The following is a 10,648-nucleotide window of genomic DNA, read 5'->3' on the forward strand; positions in this document are numbered from 1 at the left end:
CAAATTACTCGACCAACTGCTTTAGTAAAGTTATAAGGCTCAATTTACTAAAAGCCCACCCTCCCTTCCACCCTCCCACCCTTCCCCCATCCATCCATCCATCCTACTCGCGGCTCAGCTCTCTCAAACATACACCACAAGAGTGAGTACCAAGGTATTGGACACATATACGTTCCCAATATGGATATCATCATTGATCCTGCAGGGTGTCGTGCATATTATCATTATCAGGTGCTGATCACCTCTGTACAGGTCGCCTCCAAGCCACAGATGAGGCAGCGGCGTGCCTTGCCCCTCAGGCAGAGCTCCCGATAGCATCCCCGGCACACACACAGATGCACCTTATGGTTGTGCAGGAAGCCCATTGTTGCCTCGCTCTCCATGCACACCGCACAGCGACCCTGGAGGCCGTCGCTGCTGCGGTGCTTCCGTGGCTGTCGCCGATTCCCCGCCTCCGCCTCCGACCTGCCTTGGCCACCGCCGGCAGCGGCCGTCCCTTGGTGCCACCTTGGGCTGCCTCCGAGTGGGTGATCTGCAGAGCTCTGGGCTCCGGAGCATGCTGCTTCAGTAACAGCACACAGGCCAACAGCAGCTATCATTCCCGCGGCAGCTGCGAGCGCGACGCGCATAACGACCTGGAGGAAGGCCATCTCAATCCGCTGCATGTAGGTAGGTAGGTGCGTAGGTAGGCAGGTAGTAGGTAGGTAGATAGGTAGGTAGGTAGGTAGGTGGGTGAGAGGAAGGCAGAATGCTCTGTTATCGTGAATTAAGCTAATTAAGCTGTTAGCAGTGCGTTTAAGGAATTTTCGAGGCCCCGGGCGTGAAGCGCCATTCGGGGGGCCGAGCCCCCCGGGTTCACTGCTGTCAGTCAGTCAGTCAGTCAGTGGCTTACATATCTCGCCCCGCAAAAAAAAGCGTTTGAATGCTATATCCATTCTATATCGAAATGCCAAAGGAGAGGTTCTAGATAAATCGGAGCGCGAAGATAGCTTTCCTGTAAGTGGCTGCACCGGGGCCGAGCCCCTTTTCGGCTTTGGAAAGCCGCCCCCCTAGTTAATGATAATAATAATAAATAATAATAGTAAGTGTGTTAATGATAATATTAATAAATAATAGTAATAAGTGTGTTAAGGGGCAGGGTTGACGAGACTATTATTTTCCCGCTTCCCCTGCTGGCCATTGCACCTCCCACCCGCAACCATGTGCAACCATGTGCATAAGGGCTTGCTTTGGGCCTTTTTTGCGATGTTCATGTGGGTTTATGTATGTGGCATACCTGCTGCCTTTCTTTCTGCAGCTCCAACAAGTTGTTTGTTAACTTGCGTTGCTTATCACGTGTCCAAAGCGATCAGATAGGCGGCTGCAGTGGTGTTGAATAGGTTGGCTCAGCAGGCATACATGACAGCACAAGCAAGGTAACGCAATAAGCTACGAAGCTAACAAGATTATTAGCGTAGCATGTATCTTTGGCTGGTTGAACTTTGCCTTGCCAAGGTGCCTAAATAGCTGAATATATAGTCACTGAGAAGCAGTGCCTCGTTGAAGGCACAATGCGCGTGCCTTATCTCCGTGATTCCCTAAACTTTCTGTTGTCTACGTATACTAAAGGAATGTTTACCCTTTTTAAACAATCAGCAAAGCAGCAACAGCAGGTACGATGAATGCATGGGGCTCGAACGGCTCCCCGGTTGACAAAGGAAGTCCTCTGGACGGATGCATGAGCCCGCGCGGCCGCCCAAATACCACCGCCCACTGCCCGCCGTTAATACGCTTGCCACCCAGGCAAAGCCCGGCCCCAAATCGCCAACGTATATTAATTTATGCAGTATTGAGCGTTCCCGAGGATGGATTATCCTTACTGATACTGCTTAAGCTGCTTATTACGTTAATGGGAGATGCTGATGTGATATTAATATTTTTTCTGGATTACTGTAATATAAAGCCGGGGGCAGTTTGAGCGTGTGTTGGAACGTTGAGAGGCATCGGAACGTTGAGAGCGTTAGTTGGGATGTAGGGTAATGAAGAGACGCTTTCGTTGGTGCGCGGCTCTCCGTATATACAGCAAAAGTCGCTTCAGCAGCAACCATGTTGACTCACTCACTCACCCGCCGGCCCGCCGGCCCGCAACAGGGACAGCTATTTGAGAGGCAGTCAGCTAGATCGAACACATCTTGTAATTGGTCGAGTGCGCATGCATGGATTTTCTGGTCGCTTTAATAGTGTTCGAAAGGGAATTCGACGAACGCATACTTGTGTGTGTTACATGGTTGGGGGTGCGTGACCCCATACCTGTAAAACTACCCATACGAACCGGGGCAATACTTCAACGCCTAAAATCCACGGAGAACAGGAAACACCGCACATCAGCCCAGATTAGCGTCCAAAAAGGGTAACTGAGTTTCGGTGAGCCCACTGGTTCCCATTTCATGGCCTCCAACATGCTCTGATGGTCGAATCCCTCTTCAGCACGAATATCATTATAGGCTGGGCATTCCAATAACACGTGTTTTCCATCCTTGATCCGGCTATTAGTACCACAGCAGCGGCAAAACCGCTGCTCCCTGGGGACATGGTACTTGCCCCTTCGTGCTCTGTTTGCCTCCAGAGCCCAGCAACATAAACGAAACTGCATTAGCTTACGACGTGCTAAACGAGCATGTGTTGGCCACCTGACGGCTGCGGCTCCCGAAAAGGGCAGCCCCATCCAGTGCTTATACTTCGCCATTTGCACTCCCCGGTTGCTTCACATCTGATGGGTGTAACACCAGGCAAAGAGTACTCAGGGAGATGCCAGGGGAGCTGATCCCGCTTACATTCCTCCCCCCCTCGAGCGAACATCCTCGGGCGCCCCCGGGCATATCCCGTAGGATTTTGGTTGTTTGAGATCCCGTAGGATTGTGTATTTGTTTTGTTATTGTGACATTTCGTCAGTCCCCGTCCGAGATGGAGCCTCCATCATGGAGGACTTTGATTTTACTCAGCTGGTAGAATTCTCCATCTTTGGGGTAAGAGTATGCTGCATCATGCCTGGTGTGCGATATGTTCGCAACAGGATTCGGTCCGGGGAGCTCCCACCTCCTAGCAATTCGCACCAATGTCACACCAGGCAAAGAGTACTCAGGGAGATGCCAGGGGAGCTGATCCCGCTTACAATGGGTACTCCTCTACGTATTCGTTTTCTAGGGTTTTTCTGTTTTCTGACTGACTGACTGTTTTCTGACGTTGGCAAAATTAATTTGAATCCATACGGAGAGGATGATAATGAGGAGGTTGCGACTGACCCAGAGATTGAAGTACTGGTACAAGCAACATACCCCGCTAGTGACGATGAGGCTTTTAGTGACAGTGACTACGAGACCGACGAAGAACGAGATACCGATGAGTCGTGCGTGGATGAGGATTTTGATGCGGAGGAGGAGGACGAGAAAGAGGAGCAGAAGGGATGGGCGGCCGCGGCGGCCAAGGCGCTTGGCTTTCGCTGAGTGTGCCGTGTCCCCGAGTGTAGTGCACTCGGGGAATGACTTGGTCATGGACGGGTTTTCCAGTCATGGATTCGGTCATGTATGTGGTCATGGATCCGGTCATAGTTTGTCATTAAGTCATGGATCTGGTCATGTATGTGGTCATGGATCCGGTCATAATTTAGAAGAGTATACAGCTTTGTCCAACTAGTCAGCGTGACAGGCTGTACTTGGACCCCCAAACCGGCTTGCTGTTGATAACGTCTTGCATGTTGATACGCCTCCTGCGGACTTGTCCCCCAGTAGGGTCTGCAGATTGCATACAGATTACGTTCGGGTCTTATTCAAGGTGTCCCGTGTCCCAAACTTCGTCTTGGAAGACGCCCATCTCCTTGCGCTTAAGCGCAAGCTAGTAATAGCCCGACGACCGTTTGTTATCTCTTCCAGAATGGCATCCGATGGTGCCCTGGGTGTGGATGTGCATGGGCCGGACAAGGTAAGAACGGGGTTGGACTGCGTCTGACTGAAGAACTGGCACCAATGGTGCACGTTTCTCACATTTACACCAAGTCGCGTTCCATGCCTGTTCTATTCCCAATGGTGTTAACCTTCTGCAGAAGCGTCAAAAGCTGGCAAAATTGACGGGGTTGGGCTTCACCAGGGACATGGCCGAAGTCATCGTGGAAACGCTTGGGATGGACCCCATCGGGCAGTCGGCCGATGCCGGAGCAGGACTTCCTTGTGTTTGAGTTTGGTTAGCTATGGGACGCGACTTATAAGCAGAACTTCCTTGTGTTTGAGTTTGGTTTGCTATGGGACGCGACTTGCAAGCAGGACTTCCTTGTGTTTGAGTTTGGTTAGCTATGGGACGCGACTTATAAGCAGGACTTCCTTGTGTTTGAGTTTGGTTAGCTATGGGAAGCGACTTGCAAGCAGGACTTCCTTGTGTTTGTTTGAGTTTCCATGTAAGCAACTATGGAGAACTAAACCATCCATCCTTGGCCTGTTTTGCAGTCCTGTCAGTATTCCAAGTTCTGCACCTGCAGCCTCATTTTACAGCAGAACACCCAATTCTAATCCTCCAACTGTGTTCCCAATCCTATGGCAGCGACCTCATCCTAAACTTGCGAAAGCCTGCAATCCCCGTCCTGTCGACCAGGGTCCCATCCCCATCCCTGGCCAGGGCTCCCAATCCCCTCCTTGGTCAAGGTTGCAATCCCCATCCCTCAGACAGGGATCCCATCCCCATCCTCACCCCCGACAGCAATCCCCATCCCAAAAGTAGTGTAGCACGCCTAATCCCTAATCCTCGCCCTGGGCCCCACATCCCATCCTGACGTCGTCAACCCTATTCCCCATCCCGCCTGACCAGTACCTGCCCCCAATCCCCCATCTCTGCAACCCTCTGAGACAGCTTTCTGGAGAGATTGTGGTGTGTGCGCGTTGCGACATTCCCCAAACCCGGCATTTATACGAACTAAACTTTAACTCATGGGGGGGTTCTGAGGGGGCCGGAGGCCCCCTTAGCGCCTTACAGATTAGGAATAATTTATTCCCGCGACTTAAAACGTATTCCTCCGTTCGGACTGGAAAATTGATGGGCAAAAATAAAAACAAATAACTGATCTAGTTTCCTTGTTGGCTTGCCCACATAAAAGGTGGTTGGCTTGCCCTAGATGTTGGATGAAATGGACGAGCATGCTCGGACTGAGACACAATTACTCTTTGCGCAATCCGGAAGGAACGTCGTAAAACGAGGCGCTGCGTTCGGGGCCTTGGTGCGGTGTTATTGAATATTAGAAAAAACATGGTAAAATGCAAAGCGCAGAAATCCGGAAGATGTGCAGTTTGAAGAAGTGGCCGAGCATAAGGCGGTTACAAAAGTACTTATGACGCAAAACTACCAGACATATGGGATGTGATACCCGGAAAATGGCAAAGCGAAGCGTCAAGTAAAAATAAGAAATTATTATGAAGGACAAGTAATAATGAACGTTGTATTATACGAACGTTGTACATAAAGTGAAGCGTCAAGAGGAGGGAGAGGGAAGAGAGGAATCATGGTAAATTGCTAAGTGCAGATCAGCAGTGTGAAGTAGTGGCCGAGCAAAGGACGGTTACATGCAGCAAGTCTCAACACTATTTCACACGGTGGAGCAACTCCTCACCGTCACACTGCTAAAACGTAACCCGCCATATTTAAACGTGGTTTACACATCCATAATTCTACAATTTGTTCCTATTAACCGTGCCTAGCCATCATGCAGCAAGTCTCAACACTAACTCACACGTTGCAGGAACTCACAACAAATTTACGGCAAGAGACGGAAGCGGAAGACGAAATACGAAAGCAAACGACAAATAGGGGGGTCCTTGTGAAGCAGCTGCCCGCGTTTCCAAAGCCCGTATGGTGTTGGATTGTAAGGTGCCCAAGTACGTTTGCGAGGAAGAGAATGTGGCCAGGCTGGAGAGGAAAGTGCAGTGGCATATTGGAATGTGAGATTAGCGTAAGCGAGTTACAGGGCGTTTTATTGCACGGGCGAATTTACGTGCAAATCTTTCACCGTAGCATCAGTCCTCAGTTCACTTCTTGGAACGAACATCAGCATAGGTCCAAGCCCTCTCGCTTGGAGGGATATGCAAACAAACATCCTGATAGGGGTAAACTCGCAGGCTACCGAGCATTCAACCGAGCACATGCATGCTTAGTTGAATGGTGAGATGCGACCCCCCCTCCATTTCGTGCTCGGCAAGCCTGCCACCGTGTACCGGATATGTTGGCGATGTTACAGAACGCTGCACCTTGGTTTCTGTGCGCATTGCGTACGATGCTCGACCCCGCCGACCAAAACTACACGTGCCCAACTGAAGACATTCCCGGTGGTTGTGCAGCAGCTCTTGAGGCTGTTGCTGGCTGAAATCCATCCTGAACTGTTGCAACACGGCTAACGCGGGCACGTCCCTATGCACAGCAAATAGCTGTTCCAAGCCAACAGCGGTGTCCATGTCACCGACAAGGCTCTAAACGTCTTATCTGTTCTTATGTTTAATTAAGTTTGTGTATGTTATACTTTGCGCAACTTTGTAATTTGACTTTACTCTGAACAAGGTGCTGCATACAACTGCCTCTTCGCCAGCGCTTCATCTTCCGCGGCAGTTTCACGAGCCCAGAGTTGCAAGCTACGACGTTGGCTTTCGGTGCTTTAGTTACTGCAAAGCATCCACGCAATAGTCCAGCCTGCATGCCGCGTGCGGCTATGGCCAACATGCCCACCTGCGCAACGCGCTGGCGCACCTGGTCCTTTTCCGCCAAGAAAATATCTTATTTTAGGCGTAGCCAAAAATGTGGTTTGAAGAGGGGCGTCAGAGCGGCGTCGTACGGTGCGGTTAGTTTGTTGTTATTTTGAACTGCTGTTTGCTCGGTGGTGTTTCGTCTTGTCGAATTATCTTCCGGGTGATCTCGGACTCGGCTGCTGGTTGATACGAGCTCTCTTTACCAGAACAGCTGCTAGCTGCCGCTGTTATTGTCCGTTGGTCAGCGGTGTGGCTTTGACGACCTTTCTTTAGATAGTTAATCGGCTACCAAATTATCAAGGGCTTGGCACACAAGGGTTTATCTTTTGAACTCACAAGTCGCTAGTTCCCGCATAGCAAAGCTGCTTGGCGCCTGCAAAGAAACATGGCGCAACAGTTGATGAGGACAGCAACCCAGCAAACAAACAAACAGCTAGCAGGAGATGTTTGGGGACAGGAACCCCCATGGACCATTGTCATCACGGCCAGAGGACAGCAAAAGCAAGCAAACAGGTGGCGCAGCACTACAAGACAGCATCCGAGGCGCAGCAGACCCAGAAGCAGCTCAACGACATGTCACAGCTACTGCCCTACAAGGAGGTCATCCGCCTGGCAAGGGAGGGGGACCCGCGCAAGACCTCCCTCGTCGCCTGCCTCGCTTCTCTCTCCTCCGAGCAGCGAGCGTACCTGGGCGCGGCGCTTACAGGACAGACTCAGTCGGCCAGCCGGTCCGGATGCAAGCGGTCCTTCGCCGCCACGTTGGCCCCCGGGGGGGGGGGCCCCCCAAGAGGGCCCCGAGGACGTCACGTGCCTAATCTGCAACCAGCGGGGCCACTGCTTTCAAAACTGCCCACAACTCCAGGCCATACCCCGGGACCAGCAGCAGGCAGCGGTCGACAGGGCTCGGGCGCGCTTGCGGGCAGGCGCCCGTGGGGCACCGGCTTCAGCATAGGTCGCGGAGGTGCCGGCCGCCGCTTGCCCCCTCCCTGGAACGCCACCGGAGCGGCCGGGGTCTGGGGGCATACCCATCAAGGCGGCCGGCGCCCAACAACAAGCGGACGTCGCTGCCCAACGTGAGTTCCATAAGGGGCAACTTGTGCACCCCGTCCCCGTTGGGCCTTGCTTGCGTGTCGTGAAGAGGCCGAGTTATAGTGCGGCGTGCCTTGCTTAGTGCGCCTGTCAGTGTTTTGGGGAGGGACTGCTCCGTGTTGCCCTGTGTTGGGTCGTACCTGCCTTGTTCGCGAGCCGGCGTTGGAGCTGCCCTCCCCATCGGGCGATAGACGGGGCGCGCACCGCGATATCGGCCCCCTCCTCGGGGATAAGGAGGCGTCGTGCTGACGTTTAGCCCAGCTGGAGGGCCCCCACACGCTGCGGGTTAGAGCTGCCCTCCCCGTCGGGCGATAGATGGGGCGCGCACCGTGATATCGGCCCCCTCCTCGGGGATAAGGAGGCGTCGTGCTGACGTTTAGCCCAGTTGGAGGGCCCCCACACGCTGCGGGTTAGAGCTGCCCTCCCCGTCGGGCGATAGACGGGGCGCGCACCGTGATATCGGCCCCCTCCTCGGGGATAAGGAGGCGTTTTGCTGACGTTTAGCCCAGTTGGAGGGCCCCCACACGCTGCGGGTTAGAGCTGCCCTCCCCATCGGGCGATAGACGGGGCGCGCACCGCGATATCGGCCCCCTCCTCGGGGATAAGGAGGCGTCGTGCTGACGTTTAGCCCAGTTGGAGGGCCCCCACACGCTGCGGGTTAGAGCTGCCCTCCCCGTCGGGCGATAGACGGGGCGCGCACCGCGATATCGGCCCCCTCCTCGGGGATAAGGAGGCGTTTTGCTGACGTTTAGCCCAGTTGGAGGGCCCCCACACGCTGCGGGTTAGAGCTGCCCTCCCCGTCGGGCGATAGACGGGGCGCACGCAGCGATATCTGCCCCCTCCTCGGGGATAAGGAGGCATCTTGGTGGCGTTTGTGTTTTGGCCAATCTGGACTTGGTGAGGGGGGAATTCTTGAGGGAGGAATCGCCCCAGGCGCCTACCCCGGCGGTTGGTACTGCTGCACCACTTGCTTGCTTGCGGTGGCGGGGATCGGATCAGTGGCCCTTGGGAGTGTTACGGAGGAACTGGCACAGCTGGCTGTGGCGTTACACGGCAGCGCGGTCGCAGACAGCTCATCGGTCACCTACGAGTCGAGGCGGCGACGGTGCAGGGCAAATGCGGAGCTGCGGAGGGCGACGGAGTTCACCCAGGACGCCTGCTGGCTGGTGTTGGGGTTTTTCGGGATGCTCCGGAGGAGCGAGTTGGCGGCCCTGACAGTGGGCTGCGTTGAGGAGTTGCCGGGAGGGGGTGTAGGGCTGCAGATCGTACGTAGCAAGACGGACCAGAAGGGAGCGGGGACGTTGGTGTGCCTGGCAGCACTCACCCAGAGCGGCATCCCCATTGCTCGCATACAGCGGCACCTGGAGTGCGTGCGGACGGCCGAGGGTCACTCCCCGCTCTTCGTACGGGGAATCACTGGGCCGGGTAAGCAGGGCACGGTGTGGCGGCGCGGGGATTTCACTAGTAGGCTGCATGTGTTGCTGGGTGAGTTGCAGGGGTACGAGCCGGAGTTGAAGCTAGATCTCGCTAGGATATCGGCCCACAGCTTGCGCAAGGGCGGGGCCACCGCGGCTGCCAATGCTGGGGTGGGTCTGGAGGAGATTAAGGCGCACGGGCGGTGGAGGTCTGATGCGGTGCTGGTCTATATCCGCCGGTCCGTTGCGGTGAGGCGGACAGTGGTGGAGTGAATGTGACGCGACTGGGTGAGGGGGGATGTTTCGCTGGGTTAGGCATGGGGCCAAAGTAACCCAAGCGAGGCCGTCGGCTGCCTGCTGGTTACCAATGCGGAAGAGCACGGTAGCCCGGAAGGGCCGCACGAAGTAGCATGCGGGCTCTGGCAGGCAGGCTGGGCGTCTCTTCTCCCCAACCATATGTCCACGTCCCCGGTGCCTTGTTCGTATTAGTTGTACTGTAACGAACGCGTTTTGGGTTTCTCGTCCCGGTTCTTGGTCTGGCTAGCTGCTCAGCCCGGATTCAAAATCTTATTTTAGGCGTAGCCGAAAATGTGGTTTGAAGAGGGGCGTCAGAGCGGCGTCGTACGGTGCGGTTAGTTTGTTGTTATTTTGAACTGCTGTTTGCTCGGTGGTGTTTCGTCTTGTCGAATTATCTTCCGGGTGATCTCGGACTCGGCTGCTGGTTGATACGAGCTCTCTTTACCAGAACAGCTGCTAGCTGCCGCTGTTATTGTCCGTTGGTCAGCGGTGTGGTTTTGACGACCTTTCTTTCCCACCCGCCCACCCTTTCGAACTTTGGTTTCCTGGCTTGTGAGAGGCCAGCTTTTAGTTTAGAGGCACGGGGGATGTTTCGCTGGGTTAGGCGTGGGGCCAAAGTAACCCAAGCGAGGCCGTCGGCTGCCTGCTGGTTACCAATGCGGAAGAGCACGGTAGCCTGGAAGGGCCGCACTAAGTAGCATGCGGGCTCTGGCAGGCAGGCTGGGCGTCTCTTCTCCCCAACCATATGTCCACGTCCCCGGTGCCTTGTTCGTATTAGTTGTACTGTAACGAACGCGTTTTGGGTTTCTCGTCCCGGTTCTTGGTCTGGCTAGCTGCTCAGCCCGGATTCAAATTATATACACTTGTACAGGCGCATTTTGAGAATCGCACGCGCGCATCTGCGCGGCAAAATTCGCTCCTGACTTTTAGGACGATGTACGAACACTTTATTCGCGAAGTACGACCGGACACATTTGTGCGAGAGGCTGCTTAAAAACTAAGACACGTAAATTATAATAACACATGGCCGATAGCCTGCAACTGATGTACGGCCATCTTCAGCTATGTTATATATGTAATGTAATGTAATGT

At 54.3% G+C, this 10,648-nt stretch overlaps 2 protein-coding genes across 2 annotated transcripts; both read right to left on the reverse strand.

The window, feature by feature from the left end:
- Window positions 1-227: 227 nt before the first annotated feature.
- On the reverse strand, window positions 228-665 carry VOLCADRAFT_99133 (uncharacterized protein; the record flags this gene model as incomplete). The annotated part of the gene is made up of 1 exon (XM_002957928.1): window positions 228-665. One exon carries the CDS (start codon window positions 663-665, stop codon window positions 228-230), a length of 438 nt encoding a protein of 145 aa, XP_002957974.1.
- Window positions 666-5,819: 5,154 nt separating this feature from the next.
- On the reverse strand, window positions 5,820-10,301 carry VOLCADRAFT_107898 (uncharacterized protein; the record flags this gene model as incomplete). The annotated part of the gene is made up of 5 exons (XM_002957929.1): window positions 5,820-6,216; window positions 7,092-7,128; window positions 7,985-8,105; window positions 8,786-8,928; window positions 10,083-10,301. 5 exons carry the CDS (start codon window positions 10,299-10,301, stop codon window positions 6,167-6,169), a joined length of 570 nt encoding a protein of 189 aa, XP_002957975.1. The 3' UTR covers window positions 5,820-6,166.
- Between the last annotated feature and the right edge of the window lie 347 nt (window positions 10,302-10,648).

The sequence above is a fragment of the Volvox carteri genome (genome assembly GCF_000143455.1).
Source record: "Volvox carteri f. nagariensis unplaced genomic scaffold VOLCAscaffold_82, whole genome shotgun sequence".
Lineage (NCBI taxonomy): Eukaryota > Viridiplantae > Chlorophyta > Chlorophyceae > Chlamydomonadales > Volvocaceae > Volvox > Volvox carteri.